Consider the following 26,853-nt stretch of genomic DNA (forward strand, 5'->3'; position numbering starts at 1 on the left):
GCAGCTTTCTGCCAAATCAAGCGACCGATGACATGGCAAGCAGAATTTCCCAAAGCTCACCTTTCAGTCACATTGTACTGGCACTGAAATATTTCTTGACATTTGCACTCAATGGATGCATGGAATCATAAATCACTATTGTACGTGTATGTGGCAGCATGCACATGGAAATACAGACAGAGAATTTGAGCCTCTCTGTCGTTCTTTGTCTCCTTCTCCCTTTCTTGTTTTACAGCGTCTCCCCCGCCGACTCAGAAAGGGGCTACAGCTCCTTCAGGGGTTATCAAACAGATACACCAATCAGCCGCAGCTTAAAGCAGCCCTCTGTGGGCCCAGTTAATATTTAATCAGCAGCAGTCCTAGATTCTACAGGCAGCCATGATTGTTAACCAACACTGCAAAGTGACGGCAACAATCACGATGTGCTAACACAGCACACCTACTATAGACATCAACACAAAGATATATTTTTTTGTGTTTTTGGAAACACAGAGATGTATCCTAAACAGACCTTGTATCCTTTTTTGAAATATCACTACAGGTACAAGTACAGGGGATCTGAAAGATGTAATTCAGAACAGTCGGTGAACCCGTTATTTGGGAAGATCCTTCCTCTTTCTCCTACGCTCGTCTCTCAGAAAGAGAAAATAAGTGGTTTGATACCCTTACAGTGTTTCCCTATGAATAATGCAGGAGTAGGCCATGACTGCAAATTATATTGAGGATTCTTACAGAGAGGCTGCCTACTTTCTAGTGTCCCAGTTTTGGATATTCTGTTTTTCTAGAGACTAAAAAGGGCACAAGACAAGCTTTTTGGCTGCTGATAATGTAAATGTGATCCGTTTGTCTATGTGCATTTAAAAAAGGTAAAGTGTGTCTTGTCCCTTTACTGGGTTTTTTAACGTGACTATTATTTTCAGTCGAGAGAAAGCCAGTATGACACACATGCAAGCACTTGTGTGTTTTCAAGGACCCTTTTCTCTTGGAGGCACCTTTTGTCACACGATCAGTTGTGACTCAGTAAGCACACAATTGTTTAGTAAACAAAAAGGGCACACAAACACACAAAGGCAGAGATGTGCCCTGTGGTGGTCACAATGTATACACAGCTGTGATTCTTTTAGTCCGTGCATCTTCTCCACAATTGTTTTAGCACTCCAAGCACAACCACCTCAATTAAAGTCTCTTCAATCTTTTAAAATCAAAAAGGTTCATCCAATCAATGAACATTATACTTTTTAAAGTTTCCTCACTGCAATTATCTGTTTAATCGTATTTTCCTGACCTCCATATCCAATCTGAAAATCATACAGTAACCATTAACAGTGCTTAACTCAGTCATTTAAAAGATACCTTAATAAAAAGGCAGAAGAAAATAACAACAGTACACATGGCAAAGACCAGAAAAAATGCAAAAGATGAGGAATAAATCAACATTTTAACCATCTTTGAAGAGAGTTGATAAGAGGATCAATACCAATTCAACGTATCGCTGCTAAGGTAACAGGACAAAAAAGCTTAGTCTGAAGACAACAACACCCTCCCACCAGTAGCTTTACAGCCAGAAATAGTCTGCACCAACAGTCCTGTTATGGCAGATTGAGTTTTTTTTTACCAGAGTCTGGTTGGCAGACTGAAGGCAGGGTTAGGGTCAGTTTTCCTCTGGTTTCACTTTTTATGCTAAGTTAACATGCTGCTCGCTTTAGTTTTCATATATACAGTTGAAATACGATAGTTATATGTATCTTACTTCTTATCCAACACTTTGGCAAAAGTTATTTTTTAAATCCTTACATAAAAGCATATCTTGAAAGAAACTGTGTGGTATTAGCTTCAGCTCTTTAGGCAGGTCATTACACAATTGATAGCTTTTTCTTGAAACTGATCCCTTTAACATCTCCTGCCAGTTAATCTATATTCACACTTATAGAAGGTTAAAAGGTCTGTAATGTCGCTAGAGGATAAACTTCGCTGAGCTTTTAAACTACAAAGTCAGCAAACCTTTCAAAAATCAGAATTGGATTCTACTCACGTCGGCTCTCGTACATGCTCCTGGACTGCGCCCAGATTTTAAAGGGGTCTGGCTTCTTCTGGAGGGTGAGGGTGCCATCTGCGGGGTCCTGAGGGGGCAGGCCTGGCAGAGGCTGGGTGGGGGCCGCTGGAGTGGGAACCACAGCCTCACTGGGCATGGCAGAGGGTGGGTGGCCTGGAGAATCGGTGTGGGCGCTGCGATGGCTGCACACACTGTGCTGGGAGCTGCTCTGGCTGTCTTTCCTCTCTAGCTGGTGCTGGGTGGACAGAAAACAGAGTGAGAGGTGTATGTGTGTAAGGTTCGGGGGTGGATGTATGCAGAAAATGGAGGTAGAGGGCAGAAAGAGGAGAAAATAATTGAGTGAGAAATGACAAGGGCGAGATATAAAAGGGAAGGAGACGAGTGAGAAAAAATGTTGATGGAGGACAAAGAAAAAGCATCCAAGGTCATCTTTTTAACACATTGCAGTAGAATTTCTCTCACTCTTGGAGGGAGGAGAAATTACTTGGTTGGTTTCCATGGTTGCGAGAAAAAGACAGATTTATATGTTTAGGTATTTCAATTAACAAAGAAGACTAGTTTTGGGAATCAAATGATTCACTGTCTGTAAGTCCTTAGCGTTGAAACATGTGTATTAAACCAAGGTTGGTTTTGAAACAGTTGAATGTGTAAAAATCTCAACAGCTGCTAAGGAGATGGGTATTGTGAACACTTCGTTGCTACTCAGTGAGATTAAAATGTCTTAAAACTATCTGCCTTTTTTACAGTGGAATACAACATTTAATGATTACATTATTCTGTTTTCCTTTTGCATATTTGCATTTATACTGAGCTGAGCTTTTCGTGTGAATTGCAGCCTTATTCAGTCGGAGTAAATATAAATGTCTTTCCTGTTGTGCAGCATTTTGGCGTCTAATAAGCATTCAGATCTCTTGCTCAAACTTGAATTCCTAATACGTTTTTTATTGTGTCATGAAGCAACACGCCGCCAACACAAAGCCTCTTGCATTGCTTTATCATATGGCAGTTTTTTGTCTAAAACCAGCTTAGAGGCCTGCTTTTAGGGGCCTGCTGTTGTGGTTGAAGACACCCTAGTGTTTTTGTAATCTTTGCATTCTGATTCTGCAACCAGAGAATAAACATATTACCACATTATTACTTGCAGATGCACATTACAAAGTACTCTACAGCTTTATGAAAAATGTTCCTTACTGGGGAAATGCAATTACTGACAAGCCCCAATATGACAACTGTATCATTTTTGATCTGGTATGAATAATAAACCTGTGCATGAAATGGTGAAGTCATGGCACAGTCTCTCAATCATCACACTGTATGAGACGGTGGGTCAAATAATCCAGTAATGCTTCTTAATGAGGACAACAGCCATGCAAAATTGACTTCTCGTCTGATCTGGTGACTTCCTAATGGGTTGAGACAGCAAAGTCTCTCTTGCATATGGGAGTTTACAGTGAGCATTTATTTAGAAATCTGAACTGGAGGCAAAATGGTTGTTCTGGGCTGACACGAAGCCGCATGCAGCGTGACATTTCCCTGACATAACACAGAGAGGGGGAAACTGGCTTTTTCCTCACTGGGAAGCTAATCCAAAGTGACAGCCAGGCAGTGCTACTATTGGATCCACTCAACCCTCTTACTGCCCCCACCCCTCTTCCATCCTCCATCCCCCGTGACATGTGACCTGAATAGGTAACACCCACTGTCCTGACTGATACAATTTCAAAATAATCCTAATGCTAATATCCAGCCAGCTGAGGTGCTTTTCATCAAGAGACACCATTCAAGGTTTTCTTCTACTCAAGTTGTGGGAATTGAACCAATCACTGACCTTCGCTGAGACTTGTCCAAAGAAAACGACCTTCTACTATAACTCGCTGGCTCTCCAGGGGTGAATTAGGGTGACAGTCATTTAAAGCTGCACTGGCGTCTCTTCAGCTCTTGAATTGATTTTTTTATCAGGTTGAGAAGAGTCGTAAAAACGAAGAGGCGTGTGCTATTTTAAACTCCTGAATAACTGCACTGTCCCTTAAGAGACCCTGAAGCTGCTCCTAGAACTGGTCTTCCTGACTCTTTCCCCGTCCTCTCTTATCCGTCACAACTATGGTCAAATTGCAATCTGTTGCAATCTCTCCTCCAGCTTCCCAAATCTGCCTCTGCTTTGCTTCCAGCTCACTCTGCCGTCATTGTCCCCTTCTCTCCTTTTCTGTCTCAGTGAGTACTCTGTATCTGTGGGCTATCACAGTGATTCACTGTTGTGGGACAAACCATATCCCCACGGCTCTTCCCCTCCCTCATCCACAACCCGTTTTTCCTGTCTTTGCTGCCCTCCAAAACAGCTGGTCACTGTTACACTGTTCAGCCTAGGCTATGCTTAATCAGTCACAGGATGGCAGCATGGTAGGAATGGGGGGGGGGGGGTGTAAAGAGAAATGACAACAGAGGCAAGAAAAGCATAGGGATGAAAACAATACAACAATTCAAAGTGACAAGCCTATAGAGTAAAGAGTCAAATATGTCTGTTGTTCTTTAAATAGCTCTCCTTTCACTCAGTATAACTGATCATTTAGAGTGGAGGAAGAAAAGGGATGTGTTTATAAGTTGTAAAGCAAGGCTAAACGTTTACAGATTTGGCTCAACAAAAGACTACCAGTTGACCGCCAGTCGATGGTCACTGCTGTACACCCTTAAACAACAATGTATACAGTGTTTAGAGAACCTGGAGGAAGGACACCACACACACACACACACACACACACACACACACACACACACACACACACACACACACACACACACACACACACACACACACACACACACACACACATGCATTTCCTGGAGACTTATCCTAACCTTAACCAACACATGCCTAACCCTAACCCTTACCTTAAACCTAACCAAGTCTTCACCCTAAAATTAATGATTCCCCTCATGGGGACCTCCAATTTGTCCCCATAAGGGAGGCGAGTCCCCACACGTGACTGTGTAAACAGATTTAGGTCCCCACAAGTACAGTAATGCTAGGACACACACACACACACACACACACACACACACACACACACACACACACACACACACACACACACACACACACAAAAGAAGAATGTAGTACTTACCACCAGCTTTGGACTACGCTTGGCTGGCACCACTCCTGCAAAACATCGGCAGAGAGACAGAGAGAGCATGAATGACCTGTTGGTTCTTCCCTTGTCCCCTGTGATTAAAAAAAAAAAAAAAAAAAACTCTCCAAAACAAACGGATGGACCCTGGTTCCTGCAGAGCACAGCTGGCCCGACTTGCTCTCCTGCTCTTCCTCCTCTGTGTTGCCTTTCTCTCTGAGCAACACACTGCGCTAGGCTGCTCGCTAATCTAAGTGATCTCCTCCCCTGTGCTGTATCCCGCTCCACTCTGCGCTCTCACCCGTGCTATTAGAAGAGGAGCAACTGATCTATCTGCATTAGACAGGCTGACTTATGCTGCAGCAGCCCTCAAATGCTGGTCAAAGCTACAGGTCTCCACAAGCATCAACAGATCCACGCCCCCACAGCCTCCATCCAGTCTACTTCCCAGGTGTCTCTCCAGCACGAGCTCTCCAGCAGAATCTCAACTATTACCCACTGACAAGAAGCTCAATAGCTTGAGCATCATATCAAAGGAAAGCATGAGCTTCTGCCTTATTATGCACATCGTAACTACAGAGCTGTTTCCTCTCTTCTCCGCTCCTCTTCTTTGCTCAAGGCTTACATCGAGAAGCTGAACTTCTCTCTGCCTTCTTTTTTCTCCCTCCCCCTCCTCTTCTTTCGTGCACCATGACTCTCTCTCTCCCTCTTATCTGTCTCTATCTCTCTATCTTCTTTATACCAGTTAACATACTGTAGAGTCACCAAGAAGATCAATCTCATTTGTGCTAATGAAATATTAATACTTGGAGCCAGTTGTCAGGGGAGAGGATTTACAGCATACAAGTGTAGGGAATCATATACACTCCCAATTAAACAGGGGTTCTTTTCACATCCATCACAGCCAAACAATTAATTCAACATGTAGGTTTCTAATCTCAACACAAACCTATATGGTCTCCACCTGATCGCAACACACCAAGAAAAATAATTTCCCTTCCCGATGCTCTATTTCCTGACACTTACTACACCAAAGTATGTTGGGACAGAAATAGACAAATGAACGACATTGGGACAAAGAGTTGCGGTTGCCAAGGCAATCAAGTAGTTCTGTATGCAGTGGCATGCGTCTACTTTGTTAAATATGAGGTGTGAGCAGCAGGGGCACACATATTAAAACATATTCATTCCTGCAACATCTGACACCAAACAGGCACAGAGAAAACCCTACTGGAAGTATTGATGGAGCAACATTAACACATGCAACAACATGCAAGCATCCATCTTAGGCTCTTTCTGCTGCATTGGCAACAAAATCATTAAATGTTAAAACTCTCTGTTGCTGCAAAGCCCCTCGCTCTACACAATTCATAATTTATCCTCCCTATTTTCCCTCCTTCTCTGTCTCTATCCCTTAGATTATGGGGTGCCAGTTACTGGAGGAAGTGGAACATCTCAGCTGCTGACGTTCTGATGAATGTTTACATGTGATCCAGATAGGACACACACAAAGGTAATACGTGTTTCAAACTACAACAGCAGCATATAAGACAAGGATCTCTTGATTTCACCACGCCTTTCACTTTGAAACAACCTCTGAAAGTCTTCAAATTGGCACTGAGGTCAACATGATTAGCATCAAACATATACATTGAATTTAACTTGACCATATGGTTGATAAATTACGGCATGAAACTTAAGGGGAATACAGATTTTTCAAGTGACGTAGCTTGACCCCAACTCTGCATCCACTGGAGCAGTGTCAGCTGGAACATCTGATTTACATGCCGCTAGACGTGAACGCATCCTTATGCATGATGCAGTTTTTAAATCTGCTTAAGTTTCTCTGGCATTGTGAGGCGGATGCATATGTGTAAGGCTGAATGTAACATTTATGAGCAGCTGATGCTCGGTGAAAGAAATATGGGAATTGCATGATCCTGCACACACGCAACGGTGTAGAAGCATCCATGAATGCATGCATGCTATACATGTAGTAAAAGCACAGGCAGGTATACGAAAGTGAGCATTTATTTATGCACGGAGGACAGGCATCAGTGAGCATGAAGGCACGCACATAGCATTTACATTGTGAGCCGTAATCCTTATATTTTCTACTCTGCTGAAGCTTCTGAATGAGAGAAACAAAACGCTCTCCATTTATGACTTGATTACTGAGAATGCAACACCGGTTAAAAAGGACTGATTGTATTATTACTGAGGAAAGTCTACCAGACTGACTAAGACTGTGTCCATCATCATTCAAATGAGAGAGGAAGTAAACAAATTAGAAGTGAAAGTGAGTGCCGTCAGTTGTTTTGTGACCCAATCTAGCTCTTAGCATTAGTGTGGAGGAGGCTGCTTCCTTTACTTATTTTACAGTAGACAGTGAAGTACAGCTATTGTTAGCTGAGTAACAATATCTGATGTAGAGCCTCAAACAAACATTGTTAATATGATCAATTGGCAATTTGAGCACATGCCGAGTAGTGTGTTTGCTCAAAAGGTTTATCATTTGTGCGACAAGCTTGACTTTTATGATTTACTATGGAATACTATTATGACATTTTTAATAGCATGCAATTACTTTTTTTCTGGCATACTATACTAGGATTTTTGGTATACTATACTTTGATACTACATGTTTTTTTGTTTTTTTAAAGGTCCCATGACATGCTTTTCCGGTTATTACCCATCCCCTTGTGTGTTATGTAGCTTTGTCTGCATGTAAACGGTCTGCAAAGTCACAAACCCTCAAAGTACACCCTGTAGCGAGTAAAACTCTAACACAGAAAATACCTGTCCATGCTGCCCCAGAATGCCTCGTTGGAGATTTTTCTTTTTCCATTTTTTGGGGCAGGTTGACGTCACTAAGTCCAAATGGACCAATAGGTCCGCGGAGCTCAGACCCCACGCAGCAACCAGGAAACGATACCAGTAATCCACCTCACACTGTCCGCTCCGCGAGTACCCCAAAACGCGAGCACCCCAAAACGTCCCGCCAACACGGCACCCAGACCCCACGCAGCATTCTCATCTGTTTGTCATTACTGGTGTCATTTTCTGGTTGCTAACAAACGCCATTGTAACACATAATCACTGATGTTCCGCTGTAACGGTGGTTGACTATCAGAACAGAGTGGGCGGGCTGACCAATCAGAGCACAGTGGGCTCATAGGGAGGGGGGGGCAGGAGCTCCAACAAGCCGACAGAGAGTGAATACACATACTATACAGAGATGCTGTATGAGAAAACCAATGTGATTTTGGAACATTGAACAATGTACATCTATTCTAGTAGACCTCAACAATGGAATTATGATCAGTAGAAATTGCCAAGACATGGGACCTTTTTAAACGGTATTGGCGATATACAATGACATTGTTATGGCACATCTTGAGGGTATCATTCACTCGAAACATTCACATGATTTCAGTATTTGCAGAGAACACTATATAGTGGAGACGATTGGTAACTTGCTATAGTTGCAAGGGAGGAAAATACTTAACTTAAGACCCTGCTCACACCTTTATCTTTGGATCAGCCTTTAAAACATGTCCTTGTCACATTTATTTTTATTGAGAAACCACACATGCCAACAGAAGCAACGAAAGAGCACATATTCAGTAAAATGTGTGTGTGTGTGTGTGTGTGTGTGTGTGTGTGTGTGTGTGTGTGTGTGTGTGTGTGTGTGTGTGTGTGTGTGTGTGTGTGTGTGTGTGTGTGTGTGTGTGTGTGTGTGTGTGTGTGTGTGTGTGTGTGTGTGTGTGTGTGTGTGTGTGTGTGTGTGTGTGTGTGTGTGTGTGTGTGTGTGTGTGTGTGTGTGTGTGTGTGTGTGTGTGTGTGTGTGTGTGTGTGTGTGTGTGTGTGTGTGTGTGTGTGTGTGTGTGTGTGTGTGTGTGTGTGTGTGTGTGTGTGTGTGTGTGTGTGTGTGTGTGTGTGTGTGTGTGTGTGTGTGTGTGTGTGTGTGTGTGTGTGTGTGTGTGTGTGTGTGTGTGTGTGTGTGTGTGAGCATTACTGTACTTGTGGGGACCTAAATCTGTTTACACAGTCACGTGTGGGGACTCGCCTCCCTTATGGGGACAAATTGGAGGTCCCCTTGAGGGGAATCATTAATGTTAGGGTGAAGACTTGGTTAGGTTTAGGGTTAAGGTTAGGCATGTGTTGGTTAAGGTTAGGATAAGTCTCCAGGAAATGCATGTAAGTCAATGTAATGTCCCCTGAAGTGGTGTGTGTGTGGAAAGGCTGTGTGTTTGGTCCTTCCTCCAGGTTCTCTAAACACTGTATACATTGTTGTTTAAGGGTGTACAGCAGTGACCATCAACTGGCGGTCAACTGGTAGTCTTTTGTTGAGCCAAATCTGTAAACGTTTAGCCTTGCTTTACAACTTATAAACACATCCCTTTTCTTCCTCCACTCTAAATGATATTGTGTCGCTCTTCCTCATTGTCTGTCATCATTATATTACATTCCTCTCCGTTCTTTTCCCCAACATTTTATATCCCCCCCCCCCCCCCTCTAAATTTCCCTCTTCTTTCTCTCTGTCTCTCAGGGGACAGGAGCGCTGTGCACGATTGTCATGGCAACAGCGGTGGGAAGACAAGATGGAGGACTCAAAGCTGGCACTGTGTGTGAAAACACTAGATGTTATCTTTGAAATCGTATTGGATTATGAACATTTTTCAGACTAGAAAGGTTTATGGTCATAATAGATTATTTTAACAGGTGGAGATTTGCCCATACTACTGCTTACAGTGTGTAATTAGACCATGAAGAATGTCCACCTCTCGTCTTTTTCCATTGCAATAATAACATGTTGCCAGTCTCTTCTCTTAAAGCTGTTCAACGACCACTCAGTTGAAACTAGAGAGACCACTTGTTGGGAAATCCAGAGACCAAAATGTGTCTCCGTTCCTTTCTGATGCCATCGCAGGGGAGCATTAAGGTAATGGCAAGATGCTGTGACAAAACACCTTTTTTACTTGTGAGGCTTTTGAACTCGCTGTGCATCTATCTGAGATTTGCCACAAGCAAACTACCTTGGCACTGTTGAGTTCATAGCGATGCTGCCTCCTGGGATAAACTGCTGAACTGGTGTAGCGTTGCAAGAGATGTTTTTGTCTCTTTGTCGTGCACATCCAATGATAGAGTACATTTTGCCAAAGCTATAAGGATTCATAATCTTTTGTATAAATGGAACTTCTGTGACACATCCCGAGCTACTGCGAATTATCATACACAACTTTTAAATACAAACTTTGTTCTTGAAACATAAAATAACATTTTCATTGTGTGATGATGTGTTTGTTTGACCTTGCGCTTTGTGCCCTCTATAAAAATCTAAGTCAGCCAGCACGTATTGATGAGTCACAGATAAACAGTTTAAGGCTTCTTCTCTTCCAGCTGAGGTCCACCTTGTGCCTCCTCCTCTCCTCCGCCTATATATATATTTTTTATACCAATCCCCTCATACACGCTTCCCTTGCTGAACTTTCAGTGCTGTTCAGCAAATCTCACACTCTCTCCCCTAATCCTCCTCCTCCACTTTCTCAAAACATGATCCCTGGCCTTCCTCGGCTTTCTTTTCTTATCTGCCTTACCCTGCTCCTCTTAGCTCCCATAATTGTTATTTGTGAATGATTATGTGCTAGCTGGTAGCGATCACTTGAAATGTTAGCGCATCATTCTCAGACGAGTCACAAATCAGCCCCAAAAAAACGTTATTATATTTTTGAGAAGGCTGCAACTAATGATTGTTTCTGTTGATTAATATGTGATCTATGTGTTTAATTAATCACATTAGTTGTTTTGTCTAGAAAATGCCCAGAATTTCGCAAAACCCAAGGTGGTGCCTACAAGTTGCTTGTTTTGATGTAAAACCCAAAAATATTAAATATGCAATTATATTAGAAAAGGGAAAAGATGGAAACCCTCACATGTGAGAAGCTGGGACGAGGGAGTTTCACATGTTGCCTGTTCGACCAAAGGTGTTTTTACACTACGATTGTAAAGTTTATCGCATGTCATTGCATTTCACAATATGCGTGGTGTGTATTTATAAATTATGTTTGCAATTCGTTTTTAGATTGATCAAGGAATGTTATATTTTGTGATTAATTTGTAGACTTACAATGAAAAAAAGGTTTACTTCTTTGCAGAAGTCCGACAATCTTGTTTGAATACAGTGCTACAGTATATTGGCTTTTTTTGTAAAATGAACAAATAATTGTGTCAATAGTAGTATTAGTATTGTTTGCACCATTCCTTCAACTTCATGCAATACCTCTAACTATTGAACGGAAGCTTAATTAATCTCAATCCCACCCCCCTGGCTACCTGCGTGGGTGTTCAGTTTCTGCGCCTCATCACCTACAGTAGCGTCTCACTAATAATGACAGGCTGGTGTCAAAGCCTAACAGAGATGATCTACGCTGCTGTCAGTCGCCCTGCTTGCCCCAGTGACTGCCTGTAGCCTTCTACTCAATTATTCTCTTCTTCATTTCCTCTCAGTCTTGCTCTTGCTCTCTTTGAATCTCTTTCTCTTAGCTCTGGTAGCAGGAATACTGCCCTGCAACCGTATCACTTCCTCTCTCTCACATTCTCACAGGCCCATAATAATGCTGACATTTAACACAATACAGCAGCACTAAGTATTCCAGCATCAGTGCACAGGGTCAACTCATTAGAGGGCATAATTAATGTGAGGTGCATATCTTGACACGCCACTAATAGAGATATGGGTCACCCGGCATGGACGGTAATTTAACAACAATAAGGACTGGACACAAATGAGGGACCTCCAATGTCACTCAGTCTCTGCCTGGATACTTTACACTTCGGCAAACAATTTGTTTTGACAATTTAATGGGAAAACATTCATCTATGGATCATTCCAGGCTAAAAGTGTATTATGTAGGAAAATGTATGATGCAGTGTTGCTGTGAACGGGCTGAAAAATCCAGAACAAATATGCATTTAACATAAAGAATCCACATAAATAATGTGCAAATACTAAGAATGAACTTTATAAGTCAACTCAAGTGAATACTTAATAATTTTCCGTTTTCATGGACACATGCTATAAACTCGTCGCTTAATAATTTCAGCTACTGTGGGACAAGAGCAGAAAATAAACTGACACCCAATATCAAAACATCATAAGGGCAACATATGACGGTAGCTAACATGAATAGCGACAAAGTCTCTGAGGCCCAATTCAGCTGCATCCGTATTCATAACATAAACGAGTCCCTGACCTAATGTGCTCCCCCCCCCCCTCCCCTCTCATTCATCCATCTTGCCTCTCTACCCAGCCTCCCACTCCTTCCCACACTCATCTGCTCATCGACAGCAATGCTAACTCAGCCCATCGTCTCTTTGCCTCTCATGGTTTCATCTCATCCAGTCCGATTATTTTCAACCTGCCACCCACTCTCTTCCTAACTTTTTCTCTCTGCCTTCGCATTATGTCACTCTCTGCATGCCAACTATTCAAGCAGTTGTCGGTTCAGCAGATTACTGTATGTTATTTTCTGTGTTTCATTGCACATAGTTTCATCAACTTCAGTATACCTGCATCTACATGTATTTATCCAAATATTTGTAATACATACCTCTTTGCACCAGCATGGTGACCTCACTGCCTCGGGGACATTTGCTCAGCAGGTCCACCACCTGATTGTGGCTCATATTCTGGACGTTCCTCTTGTTGACCTCCATCAAAATATCCCCCTCCTTTAGACCACGGCAGCGCGGGTAGTCCACTATCTGCTTGACTCTCTGCCCTCCTCCCGTCAGGCTGTCTGCGATTGTGAAGCCGAATCCCTTGTCGCCCTTCTCCATGTGGATGGTGATGAGCTCCGGCTGGGTGGCTATCGATGAGGCCATGTTGACCACATCGCTGGAGTGGCCGTGCGAGCCGTTAGACGCCACCTCGGTGGAGGGGCTGTGCGACCGCAGGTCCCTCATGCCGTTAACGGGTCCGCCGTGGTTGGAAGGCGAGTCAAACGCCTCTTGTCCGTTGACAATGATAGGCTCCTTGTCCACGATGGCCACTGAAGTCACCAGGCTGGTGTTGGGGTCGTCGGGGTCAAAGGGCAGAGGGTAGCCCCGACACAGGGCCAGGTCCACCATGGAGCCGATGGGGATGGATTGGAAGATCTTTACCACCTGAGCGTGGGTGTAGCCCAGCACAATGATGTCATTCACACTGACTATCACATCGCCTGCAGAGAGGAGAATTATACTGTTAGTGATGCTTTTACACAAATAACAACTATTTACTGTTCTATATTCACAGTTTTTTCGTTTTTTAAACATTGTGTTATTTAGTTTAATAATCCAGTTTTTTGAAAGTCCATTATTCAGTGTAACACCAAAGTATCTGTAATAGGGGAAACATTAAAATACTATCCAGCCCTTTAGTATTGCACTATAATATTGTTGGTTCTATAACTCACGATGGACAGTCAAATTGATGCAGCAGAAACACAGCGACAGTATACACTGTACACTTAAATAAGTACAAGAGGTCAGTTGCACCAAATTCAAATATTTGATGTCACTATCATGTCTCCATAAGCAACAAGTAAAAATATAAAGTGCCGCTGGAAAATCTCCTCTTCTGACTCCCACATATTTTTTCCATTTTCGTTTTGCACTAAAGGTTATTTCTTTTAGCACTACCGATGTAGTCTTATCGAAAATGTGGATACAGGGCTCAATAATCCACTAGGGAGCCCCCAAGCACTTGACCTCGATGGAAAAAGTTCATCAGGTCAAGGAAAGATTATGAGGACTTAAATAATATGACTGCTCTTTTACGATAGCAGTTATGTTTTACTTTTATTTTACTGAAACTATACGAGAATGTTTCAGTGGCAAACTCATACTGTACTATCAAGAAATGATTGCTGTCCAAAATAAAATCCAACCTCAGAAGGATTTTATTATCATGATTTTTCAAGTTATCCAAAGTGTACAATTAAACAGCAACAGTTGATATCATTGAAGGCCAAATGGTGCATCACTTAAAATACAGCTGCTGGGATTGGGCTCATAAGAAGGACTGAACATGTATAGATGTAGTGGAGGAGGAAGTGTGTTGAATGAAAACAGTGCCCCCCGTGGATAGTGCTTATGTACTGCACCTGTCTCCATTTTGCCATCCACGGCTGCAGGCCCATCCAGCACCAGACTTTTGATCTGTAGAAACTCATCTGGCTCGTCACCGCCGACCACCGTGAAGCCGAAGCCGCGACGGCTCTTCTTCAGCTTTGTGTTGATGAAGATTCCTTTCAGTTCTGCTGGGTTTCTTGTGAAGAAAAGCTTCCCTCCTTTAGAGCAGCAGAAGAAAAAACCCTCTTACTTTTGTGTCCTTTACGGATTCTATATTCAAAATACCTGAACAATGATTAATAGTAGTTGTGTCTCTCAATTCAGCATCATGCGTTGTTGTCTGAATTTTGATATGTGGACAAATTAGCAAGATGAGACAATCAGCGATTCCTCAAATGAGACTTAAATTGTTACAGGCTATGCAATTGTGCATTGCTTTTTATGATTATTAGAAATGTTGCTTGGCGATGCATAGACATTTTGACATGGGCTGCTTGCACTCCTTTGTCACTTTCACATTAAGTCATTCAAAAAAAATTGAGACATTTCCAAATGTCATGTCAAAAGACTGTAAACAAATCGGCAAAAGTAGATTTTCTAGCCCGGAAATTTCAAAGCACGGGGAATTCCAATGTGAATGTAGTAACCAAAAACAAACCTTCATCTTAACTACATGATGTATCTTTGGAAAACTGCCAATAAATATAAAAACATGAAGTAGAAGTGAAGTATGGACAGGATTGTAAATCAGCAGCTATAAATGCTTCGAAACATTGCCTAGGTTAATAGTCTTGCAACTCTATGTATATTGTATTTATCCATATCAAATAATTTAAATGAATGAATATAATGTACAGTGTCTATTAAACAAAGACCTACGTTTGGCTCCTGGCATCGGAGGTAGATTTGGCCGGCCCTGGGGGTCCCTGTAGGTCTCCAGGTGGTTAGGAGCGTAGTTTGCTAATGGAACATCAGCTGAGGAATGCTCCTCTATCCACTCTGCACAGACACAATCACAATCACACACACATTACCGACACACACTCAACACAAAAGTGTATTTACATGCCAAGCACAAACAAACACTTAACAGCAACACACGCGTATAGACACACAGAGCTTTAAGCACATATTGTACATACTTGCCATCTGATTCATTTTTACGCCTCAGTTGTGAGAAGTTCCCTCATTTACATCAGCTTCTACTAGTGTTGTTTATTAAATGTGAGAAACTTGTTTAATGTGAAATGTTGCAGTGTACAACTATATACATTTGATTCTTAGGCTAAAGTAGTAGTTTTCACACTTTGTCCCCTCCTTAGAAAGAAATCGAGTGTCAGTGTATGTCCAGATGTATTCAACTTGTGGCAAACATCTGTATATGAATGGATAGAGGAAAGTGTCAGTATTCCATGAATAGAAGTACAAAACACTGTGATGGGACAATCTGAGCCTAGTAGAGTAAAAGAAAAATGGAAAAATGCAACATGAAAAAAGTTGAATTATGTTGTTCTATTAATTTGGAGCTGCAGTTCCCATTAGTGCATGGCATTGCAGGATGTGAACAGCAAGTTTGATGTTTCTATGGATGTGGATGTGGCTTGTGCCCATTTTTTTTTACATTTTGGCATATGGTAACCATTTGAAGGATGCCAAATTATCCATTAGCAATTCCTGTTTGTAAAGTACATAAGGATGTACAGACAATTACCATTATGATTCTGACAAAAACATATTTTTGCTCATTTTATGCATTTGACACTGAATCTGAGAATGTGTGTATGTCTTTGGGTCTGAGTTATGACCAGTAAAAAGAGTACTACTTTTGAAACAAATCACAGTAAAACAGCGATAGGTGTTTTAAAGTACCTTAGTTGCTGAGCTGAGCTTCAGGCTCAATTCCTGACTGTGTGGATGAATAGGCCAAATCACAGGGCCAAACTACAATAAATAACTTCCTGTTGTTTTGAGAGCATCAGCATGCACCTGTCCCGCCTCACAAGTCATTCGCCCCACATCTCTCCCCTGGGCAGATGGCATCAATGTTTAAAAACCTCTTGGCTAAAGAAAAAATGTCTGAATAGCGTTTTCATGGTAAAACAAACTAAATGATCAAATACAGAATGAGATAGAGCTTTTATGAATTTAAATCACGTAAATTAAAACCTAAACAACAAAGACGACACCAGGGCTTCGGCCAGCTCTCTTTTGGTAAATTCGTTATAAGAATCAAAATTAGCATTTAGCCAAAAACCTATGTTTACTTTCTATCATGACCTGATGGGAATTGAAGTAAAGTTACAGAAGAGAGAAGGATAGCAGTCTGGCCAAAACCCTGGAGAGCACTGGACAAACTAGAAGGACATGACACTCACAGACATGAAGAAAGAAAGAAATGGTGCCGTGCCAGGGCAGGAAACGAACCTCGAATATACCGCTCACCTTCTGGAGGCTGCGGCTGCTGCTGCTCCAGGATCTTCTGACGCCGTGCCTCCACCACTGGGTTCTCATACTGGGTCTTCCTGTTTATATGACTGAGACAGCATGGGAGAGAGTAAACAAAGGACATTATTATTTTCAAAAAAGACAGTTAAAGTATATAAAAGCACATCAAAAGCTCTCTTATAAATGATGGTGGTGCGAAGATGGTCTTTTATTTGGAGAATTTTGACAAGCTGACTTACTCTACATAGTACACCCCGTACACTGGGTCTTCTATCCTTTCCCATCCTGGAGGCAGCTCTGAAATACAGATGAAACACAACATCAAGCACAGAAAGATAATTTCTCCTTGGTCATTAGCAGAGCAGAGTATGATCGTGGATTGACTCGAAATCATTCAGTGTATCACACATGGTTATTAAACTACAGGTACAGTCTCCATAATGTACTGGATCCCTTTCCTTCATCGTATCTAACATCTCTGGGTCAACATGATTTCTTTAGAAGATATTGTTTTGGTATGTTAGTTCGGAAACATGGTTTATCAGGTTTTTCTGCCGTTATGGCACTTTGTTATCCTGTTTTACATTCTAACATTAATGCCAAAATGCGATCACTTTGATTTTGAAACTTCTCTATTTCACTGAATGTCTTGGATTCCGCCTGTGAAATAAACCTTCCAAGAACTTATTTAATCCTCCCTTAAGAATTCCACTTTTATCTCAATTGTAAAATCTGTTGAGAATCCAATTTCGAAGGATTATATCTGCGCCACTGGCCCTTCTGTTTTATGATAGTTATACGACTGCCACACACAAACACTTTTATTACAACTAAAACATTTAACAAAAACAAGGGGCCAACACACAAGTGAAGTCTGAAAATAGTAAAACTCAAGTGCTAACATCTGTATTTGGCAGTTTGTAATTCTTCGAGTAAATATAACCATATTATTCTGCTCAGCGCCACTACTCTCACTCTTTGAACACACCCTTGCACGCTGCTCACACACACCTAACCGCATTACATGGGAACAGGCGGACAGATGAATCCTATTAAACTGACACAACCCCATTAAGATGTTGGCATCTCAGTCCTCCTCCTTCTCACTGTATTCATTTTCACACAAAGACATTACCGCCTTGTGTTACCGTTGGCTTCTCACAAGTCCAGTAAATACTTTAATGAGACTGGATTTCATGATCAATAATCACAGACTGTCTGCATCAGAGCAGCCAGCAAATGCAGCCAGAAATAAATAAGACTCAAAGCCAGACGTTCAAGGCTTTGTTTGAGGCTGGGCTTTTGATCCATTACAGGGTTGTTTGTGCTACCTGCAACTGGGAAATGAGCACATAGTTCAGATATGTGCATCTGCAATCTGATGTAAACAACTCCTGCAATTCATTGCGAGGAGCAGATGATTGTATTTGTAATATCAAAGGAAAATTGAGTGATCCCAGAGATAAAAACAAACTTCTGATCAAATGTTAAATCAACATGAGACACATGAGTTACAGAAAGTAAATATCTTAAAGTAATAAAACTGAGGGAGAGATACTATTTTGGTTCCAGTCAAAAAATGAATTTCTAGAGGAAAACATTTGGAGAGCAGAGAAAGAAATGTTATAATGCCAAATGCCATATTGGAAATGCTATTGGCAAAATACACAGAATTGGGTTACGATGGTCAGGTTTACGTCACATGGGGTCATAAGCCCTCTCTAAACAATAAACATCTCTGCTCTGCAGGAATATGGGGAAAATGCTTTGTGCTTTAAAGTGAATTTGTTTTCCGTAAACACATTTGTTTACAGTCTCAGCAATTCATCATTTGTGTATCCGTAAGGTCTAAGAAACAACATATTCAATCCATCTTTTAATTAAACCTGCATTGTTTACATTACTTGCAGTCTTTTCTATTTTTTGGGTCTGCAGCTGGTACAAATATCCTCCACTCTGCTTGTAGCATGCAAAGCAGGTACTAAATGGTAACATCATCACATTGCTCTTCGCAGTCAGACGGTCCTTACATTTCTTGCAAAAGTTTTCCTGCCTCAAAGTTCACTAAAGAACAATAAAGAAGCCTCCATTTCATTGAAGCATTAACAAAATAAATGGTATAGCAGCTTTTAGTGCAGCATTACAGAGAAGGTCAACATTCAGAGATCAACATAGCTGATAAACCTTATTAGTCTCAACAACACTTTTATTTAAACACAAAAGTATTACCTATATCAGCTTCCAGTTCCTCCGTATGTATTCCTTCTTCTCCAGAATTAAAGATGAAACAAAGAATAGAAAATAAAGAATAGAAAAGGGGATGCAAAGCAGAGGGGAGGTGGGTTGGGGATGGAAGAATCGAAGAGCAAATAAAGAAGGAAGTGACAGTCCAGAGAAAGGCAAAAAGAAACCCCTTAGTTTCAAAACGTACAGTAACAAGATAAAACAGCCTTTAAACAATCCTGTGCAATGTGTGCCACTTTAAATCTCGCCACTTGATGGTGCAATTTGCTGTGCTCAACACAACTGTAATTTGTAATTTATCAAACATTTTGTTGTTTATAAGATCATTATTAGTTATCTAAAATCAATCTGTAGGTTTCACAGCAAATGAGTTAAAATGTCACCACTCTGTAACAAGGAGGAGCACATTGTTTGAGACCTCACACACCACCTACTGATTCCTGAAGCACTACGCTGAAGTGCTAAATAACTTTTATTGTGCAAAGGATGTTGTGTAGAAGCTTACCTTCATCATCGCACTCTTCTGGCCGTGAGGCTTTGTCTCTACACCGAGGATCCATCCATGATGTGGTCTTTGTGTTGTGGCTGAGAGGAAACAAACAAGACAACAGAATAATTCAACACAGGCTGTCACACCGACATATAAAAGCACAGCAGGGGCGCATGAATGCATCAATAAGAATTAGAAAGTAAACCGCGTCAGCAAGTTTACAGAGGACAGAAGGCGCCTGCTGCAAGAAGAAATGAGAATAATAGAGCAACACAAGCAGGATATTACCAATAAATGACCTGACTTTTCCCTCTATTTGTTAAACAAGAACATACTGTAAATCAGTGATAGCAGAAATAAACATACAAGCTCTGAAAATACACATCCATGTCCTGGTGGTGTGGCTTTGCCGTGCTGCGGAGAGGACAGAGAGGTGGAGGTAGTCAGGTGATCAGGATGTGATCTCCTTTAGAGATCGGGACATGCAGGGATTAACAGGAAAGCAGTGGCACCCAGGGGGCTGGGCAGGTTGGCTGGGGAGGCCTAAAAACCAAATCATGGGGGAAGACAAGCCACTGGACGAACAAAAGGGATAATTGTGCAGGTAAAATACAGAAAACACAAACTAGGGTATGGGCTACGGTGAGAAATGCTTACTCAGGCAGTGCAAAGAGTGTGTTGCAGGAGATAACACTTTGAAATGTTGCAGGCTGTTGATACATACTCTATGAAGTAAAGTTCTCCGCTCTCAGTGTAGGCCATCTCCCAGTTTTCAGGCAGAGGTCCCTGCGGGTCTTCCGGAGAGACCTGCGGCTCTGCGAGGGTTTGCTGCCCACTTTCTGAGGTGGAGGCGGCCGCATTGTTCAGACCACAGGATGGAGCATTGTCACGTGCGGGGTACGGCCGGAGGGTGCCGCCGCGGCTCTCGTCCTGGTCAATAGGGTTACCTGTGCACAACAAAGGAGAGGGGAAGAGACTACGCACTAAAGATCCTGGGTAACACAAGGAGTACAACACGGAACGACAACAAAAAAGAACAAAAAACACAGTTTATGTTTTTGCATGCAAGAAAAGAACAGAGGAAATAAGCAGAGATGCTATAACTTTAATCACACCACATTCCCCTTCCCCCCCGTCTTAAGTTTGGCCCCCTGCCCATATCTAGTGTACTCAAAGGGCCCCAGGAATATGCTAATTATTCCAGCAACAGTCTTCCCCAAACTCTTTTGACCCCCACCCTGTTTTACCGCTCTGCCCATAAGCCTCTTTCTCCTAAGGCTAGCTACCCCAACCCCCCACTCCCCACTCACTCCCCAGTTCTGGCCCAATGTCCTCCACCACTTCCGTGGGCCTTTCAGGATTTGATCGAATGCTAATTCAACACTCTCACAGAGAGGGCATAGATTCCCAGCTTCAAGAGAGAAACATAAACCAGGTCTTGCTATCAAAAAACAGGATATAGCTTAAAGGCGACAGAAAACGAGGGAAAATACTGACGCTTTGGCATAGAAATCACAATGTTTCTTATTTTATTTATTATGGAACTGATTGAGATGCAGAGGATGTTAGCAGAATGCTAACATGTATTGGAAACTATGTGGTTTGAAAAAGCAATAATACCTGAGAATGACATATTCAAATTTGATGAACATCCTAGAAGTAATTAAATGAGCAATATCAAGAGAAGTAGATACAGCTTGGAAAGGATTTGAGGCCTGTAGCAATGAGAGAAAATGAGTGTATACTGTAGTGTACTTCTTCCCCCTCTACACCCCTCCTCACAGGCAGATGGCAGTGTTTGGAGGCTCACAGAAAAAGGAACCAGCATCACAAAGACATGATGTAACCGCCAGACACCCAGCACCGTACAACAGAGGAGAGAATCATAAACACACACACGTTATCTCTCTCCTTCTATATCCTTAATCTTGAACATTCACACACACTCCTAAGCAAGCATCCACTCAACACAGCACAGATGGAGAATACATGCACAGACAAAGAGAGCTGCAGAAAGTTTAGGGAGGCTGGAGAGGTGGAGCGACGCCCTCACCTGTAAAACTGTTGTTCATTTCCGTGGCCTGGTCGTCATCCTCGTCGTCAGCAGGCACTACTCGGGCGTTTTGCATGTCATTGTAGGACTTGGTGCGCTTTGGGGTGGACTGCTGGGAGCCTGCATCACTGAGAATCACTGTCCCACTGATGGGCTGCCTTGGCGGCTTGGGGGTCCCATAATAGTTACCTAGGCAACAAGAAGGGCATTAGCATGCTTGAGAGAGACACAGAAGGAGAAACCAAGACAGAGAGAGGAAACCAGGGATAGAAAAGAAACAGGCAGAAAGGTAGCAGGCAGAGAATCTATGAAACCTCATGATCTGCGCTGGATCACAGTGTGATCATGAATCCTGGAAAAAGCAGCTGGTGAGAAAGCAGAACTAGATTGTGTTCGAGGCTTCAGAGCTTCATTGTCTGGATCCTGAAAGCATACTTAGCAAGAACAATGGCCGGCTCACAACAGCCAGCTTGTTTTTGTAGCTTTTTATGACTGAGAGTCTTGTTTTCAGAGGCACAAACAAATACTTCATTAAGTCGTTATCCTGTATGTTACAACTCTATTCACACATTCTTTATAGATATGAGAGACAGAGACATCCTGGTGACCTAGGGGTCCGACAATACCATAGAGGCTACATTTAAGGAATAATTAAACATTTGGGGAAATACCCTTTATTGCTTTCTTGCCAATAGTTGGATCAAACGATAGAAAAATATGCTAGATCAATACCACTGTCATGTCTGTTAATTAATTGATGCAATCAGCAGCTGATTAACCTGGTTTAGGATTAAGGCCCCGTCCACACAAGACGATATCAGTTGTATCCGCTAACGTTCTTTATCGTATAGACGGTTTGTCCACACGAAGCCGAAACGGAGCCGCGGATTCGGAGCCCGAAAACAATACACTTTGAAAACGGCTCCCAAAGTGGGTAAGTCTGGAGACGAAACCCTTGCAGCTCTGTGTTTACCATGGATGTATAATAAGAACTGGATACAGCGTCGGAGGCGGGATCTCGTTCTTTCCTATGAGAGCTGCTCATAGAGTGGTGCAGTGACGCGTCCTAAAACCCGGAAGTGAGTTAGCATTTTACCACTACCGGTTCCCTCGTCTCAGAGTCAATGGGATTTCTCCATAGGATTTCGGAAAATAGCTCGAAATAAGGTCTGTGGTTGACACAAATTTAAGAGACGGATCACGTTTTGTTCTACGACATTAAATACATCAGCAGTGACCACACTGGTGATTTTTGAAGAGTGTACGTGTCTGAAAAACGACGGTTGTTAACAAGTGGCTGAATAGAGTGGCGAAGTCACGCCCATCTACTTCCGGTTCATGGGACCTTATTTCGGAAAAAATAATGTATTGAAGTCAATGGAGAGAGTGTGCTTAGTACCAGGTTGTTATCATACCAGCAATGGGTCTTGCTCGTTCTTTCGCTTCCCGTCTGATGAAAGGACCTGGGTTGCGGTCGGATAATCAAAAAATCAGCTCCTATCGTCTAACCCTATCGTCTATTCCTTGACCTCTGAGTGAAACGTCACGGGGTTAAGGGATAGTGGATAGGAGAATTCAAAAGGATTTAGGAGAAGAGACTGCGGTACTTTAGAGAATCCGACTGCACTTTCACTATCCAACGTGTTTGTGATGCGCCAGCGGACGTCATGAATGTGCGTCTGCTGCTGTGGGGAAACTATGGAAACTACAGTTTTCTATACAGCGGACTATAACATGGATGTTTAATAAGAACGAGGGACTACTGTAAACTCATCTAGAGACTCTGCACCGTGCTCTGATGCTGTTGCTTTATGCTTTATGAACGTGGACAACAGAGAAACATATTCTTCATGACCAAAGTTGGAATTGAAATAAAAAAGGAAAGTGAAACTTATGCTCGTCACCCTCTCCCTCTGGTCCACATTAATACAAATGATCCCAATACGTATTATTGTATGAACTGAAGATGTAAAATAAATACAAATGTATTTATTATAAACGTTAGTCCTTAACATCTATCACTGTGTCTATCACCATTCAAACATCTTTTAAAAGTTGAACAAACCCCACACAGCTCAGTAAAGACTGTGAGATGTTGACTTTATTTGATCATTTCAGTAAAAACTAACGTTCATATTTCTCTTTTTGATTATAATACTGATGAACGTTCAGAACAAAGCACTTTGGCAACTTACCACATACGTTTTAAAATGCTTAATAAGCACCGTAACTTTCATGATATAATTTCTCGGTCATAATCGGTTGTTTCCGTGAACGGCCGACTGTTGAGTGACGGCAAATGCTGCGGCTGCAAGGCATTGTGGGGCAGCACTTTCTCCTCTCCTTTCGTCAAGGGAGGTCCAGTGGTTCCTAAGCTAAAGGAGGTTATAAAGGAAGTTTGAAACCTCCTTTCCTATCATCTAGATTCGAACGGCACTTATCATGGCTGCCACTGAGGGACTTCCGGGTCATTTCACTCAGTTAGGAAGGTTCCTAAGCTAAATGGACTATTCGACTTCAGCCCTGGAGTGGCTGGATCAAGTTAGCTACCTAGCTAGTAGCTAGCACGTTAGTTATCATTACAGCCTTGTCATTTTTATTAGCTTTAATATGAAGTAACATTAAGTAACCCAAAATGTTAAACAGTAAGAGTAGTAGTCATATTTCGTGAACCCTTTGAAGAGTACTGTCACACCGGTGTGATCATTCTATAATACACAATTTAAGCCCGGGGGAGACTACTTCATGCTATCTGCACAAATGGTTGACATTAAACATTAAAAAGACCAGGCAGTTCAGAGAGAATCAAAGGAAGGCAGGCAGCTTTGCATGACATTCTTCTGGAAGTGTTTCATTGTGGTGATAGTGAGGGTAGTCAATCGTTTTGTTGACAAGACAGTAGTTTTTGACTTGCAAAATTATCTTTTAAATTGACAAACATCATATGTGTAATTCGTGGCACAATTCAAACGGGATCGAAAGATAGTCTTTCCCTCTCCATTGACTTCAATACATCATTTTTTCTAAATAAGGTCCCATGGAGGTCCACCGGAAGGGGAGGGACTTCGCCTCTCTATAGGACTACAGAAGTTGTACGACATTACACAGAACACGTAAACACACTTTGTTTTCCCTGTTTTGCTTGAAAGCAAGTACCTGCACTCTTGCAAACTGTTAAACCAAAAGCTTCAACTTGTACAATTTTGAATCTGTATTCTTGAATATCGATCTTAAATTGACGTGCCGTTGAAGCAGCGACCCTGCTGTAGTTTGTTTATAGCATAACGTTAGCATTTTGCTTCTGGCGATTAGATTTATGATTAGATTAAAAAAAAGTAGGGTAGACATGTGGATATTATCCGGCTGAACAAAACGTGCATTTATCTAAGAGGTTCGTTTTCCACAGACCTTATTTAGAGCTATTTTTCAAAATCCTATGGAGAAATCCCATTGCTTTTTTGACGAGGGAACCCATGCGCAGCTTACTTCCGGGTAAATACGTCATCCCTGCACCACTCTATAGAGTGGCGAAGTCCCTCCCCTTCCGGGGGAGCTCCATGGGACCTATGTATGGGACCTTATTTCGGAAAAATTATGTATTGAAGTCAATGGAGAGAGAAAGATTATCTTTCGATCCTGTTTGAATTGTGCCTCGAATTACACATATGATGTTTGTCAATTTAAAAAGATAATTTTGCAAGTCAAAAAAATAAAAATGTGTCGTAAAACTGTGAAGTAACACATTTCTTTGTGTGAAACGCTCAATGAACTACATCTCTGGTCTCGCACAACAACACAGACGTCACCAAGATGGCTGTCACTACTGTCTTGTCAACAAAACGATTGACTATCCTCACTATCACCACAAGGAAACAGGTCCAGAAGAATGTCATGCAAAGCTGCCTGCCTGCCTTTGATTCTCTCTGAACTGCCTGGTCTTTTTAATGTTTAATGTCAACCATTTGTGCAGATAGCATGAAGTAGAAAAGATTGGCGATCGCCGATGCTAGCGTTAGCATTTCAGCCACTCCTGGTCCTTTCATCAGACGGGAAGCGAAAGAACGAGCAAGACCCATTGCTGGTATGATAACAACCTGGTACTAAGCACACAGGCATCTTGTTAAAGTTATCTTATCTTAGCCAGCACCATATAGATAGATTATATCTATATGGCGCTGATCTTAGCTATCTCTTAGTGGAGGAAAACAATTGTGACATCACTTACGCGACTCTGGGATTTGTAGTCTTTCTAGTTGCGTTTTTGTCATAGTCTTATATTTCAACAGTTTTACGACAAACTGTGCCACTTAAGCCCCGTCCCTCGAGCTCCCACTCTCGGCTCACTAGAATGAATGGAGAGAAAAATAAATCTAGATTCGGCTTTTAGTGCATTCTAAAACTTTAAGGACCGATTTATTCTAATAAGGGCTATAAAATAGTTAATACTGGGTAGTTTATTTAGTTACAAACAAATTATCCGCTGATTTACAGACGTCTCTTTCCTCATGTTAGTCAATGGGAAAAAGTATTTCTGGGACCAGTGATTTCATGGACTGATACGGAAGTTGCAGTACCGCCGTTTGGACACAACGAATGTTAGGCACAGAGTCTGGCGCACTTCCTGGGGGCTTGGTGTGTACGCCCTATACGATAATTTCCTGAAACGATGACGCCATAGCCCCGCCTCTCCTGCTCACCCCCTCGTCATTGCTGATGCGTTTCACCAACAATAACAACAATGGCGGATCACAGGGTTGCGTTCGTGCTCCAGATGCGACTGACCATGATACAGATTTTAGTGCAAAATCTACAGCTCCTCTACCACAACCATCAGCAACAATAATAATATAATATGATATTATTAATAATAATAATAATAATAATAATAATCGTCATCGGTCTTATTCACTGCTTTTGGTGTATTTTGTGGCGGAAGTACAGCGCCACTTACAGGCCCGGTATATTTACTACAGCGTCTCCAGTATTTTTGTGTGGACGGACACGTTTCTTGAGCCGTTTCCGTGTGGACAGAAGACTTTTTTGAAATCGACTTCGGTTCGAAATCGGTTTCGTCTCCGTGTGGACGGGGCCTAAGAGTGTAATGTAAATGTGAAATTTAGAGTAGCTATCTTCTGTTTACAGTAAACAAATACTCTGTATTAAAGAAATAATTCGGAAAAGGCCGAAGGCTGTTTGAATTGCGCTATGGATGTTAATGTTCTCTCATATCCTTTTAACTAATGTCTCTATCAATTGTGTGGTTCTAATTTATCATTTATTTAAACAGGTTTGTCCTGTTGAGCTCAAATATATCTTTACCAAGATAAAA

The 26,853-nt window shown here is 41.9% G+C and overlaps 1 protein-coding gene and 1 long non-coding RNA gene across 18 annotated transcripts in view; one reads left to right on the forward strand and one right to left on the reverse strand.

The window, feature by feature from the left end:
- The window catches only part of LOC117542993, a 41,605-nt gene extending 31,078 nt beyond the window's left edge, over positions 1-10,527 (forward strand). Inside the window, exons 2-3 of the long non-coding RNA XR_004568514.1 lie at positions 6,594-6,688; positions 9,728-10,527. This is a non-coding gene — a long non-coding RNA (uncharacterized LOC117542993). The remainder of the gene's footprint in view (positions 1-6,593; positions 6,689-9,727) is intronic.
- Positions 1-26,853, reverse strand: part of LOC117542991 (membrane-associated guanylate kinase, WW and PDZ domain-containing protein 1-like) — an 87,346-nt gene that overhangs the window by 13,419 nt on the left and 47,074 nt on the right. For 5 of the 17 annotated variants that reach the window (XM_034210923.1, XM_034210919.1, XM_034210931.1 and 2 more), the window contains 12 exons: positions 21,525-21,713; positions 20,196-20,463; positions 19,838-19,885; positions 19,487-19,566; positions 18,967-19,005; positions 16,977-17,034; positions 16,717-16,826; positions 15,172-15,291; positions 14,325-14,510; positions 12,789-13,400; positions 5,173-5,207; positions 2,033-2,288 (listed from right to left, as the gene is read on the reverse strand). In XM_034210923.1, the coding sequence (XP_034066814.1) occupies positions 2,033-2,288; positions 5,173-5,207; positions 12,789-13,400; positions 14,325-14,510; positions 15,172-15,291; positions 16,717-16,826; positions 16,977-17,034; positions 18,967-19,005; positions 19,487-19,566; positions 19,838-19,885; positions 20,196-20,463; positions 21,525-21,713 (2,001 nt within the window). Of the gene's footprint in view, positions 1-2,032; positions 2,289-5,172; positions 5,208-12,788; positions 13,401-14,324; positions 14,511-15,171; positions 15,292-16,716; positions 16,827-16,976; positions 17,035-18,966; positions 19,006-19,486; positions 19,567-19,837; positions 19,897-20,195; positions 20,464-21,524; positions 21,714-26,853 lie in introns of those variants that run through there. The other 12 variants (XM_034210934.1, XM_034210926.1, XM_034210935.1 and 9 more) reach the window with 10 other exon arrangements.

The sequence above is a fragment of the Gymnodraco acuticeps genome, unplaced genomic scaffold (genome assembly GCF_902827175.1).
Source record: "Gymnodraco acuticeps unplaced genomic scaffold, fGymAcu1.1, whole genome shotgun sequence".
In the NCBI taxonomy this organism is placed as follows: domain Eukaryota; kingdom Metazoa; phylum Chordata; class Actinopteri; order Perciformes; family Bathydraconidae; genus Gymnodraco; species Gymnodraco acuticeps.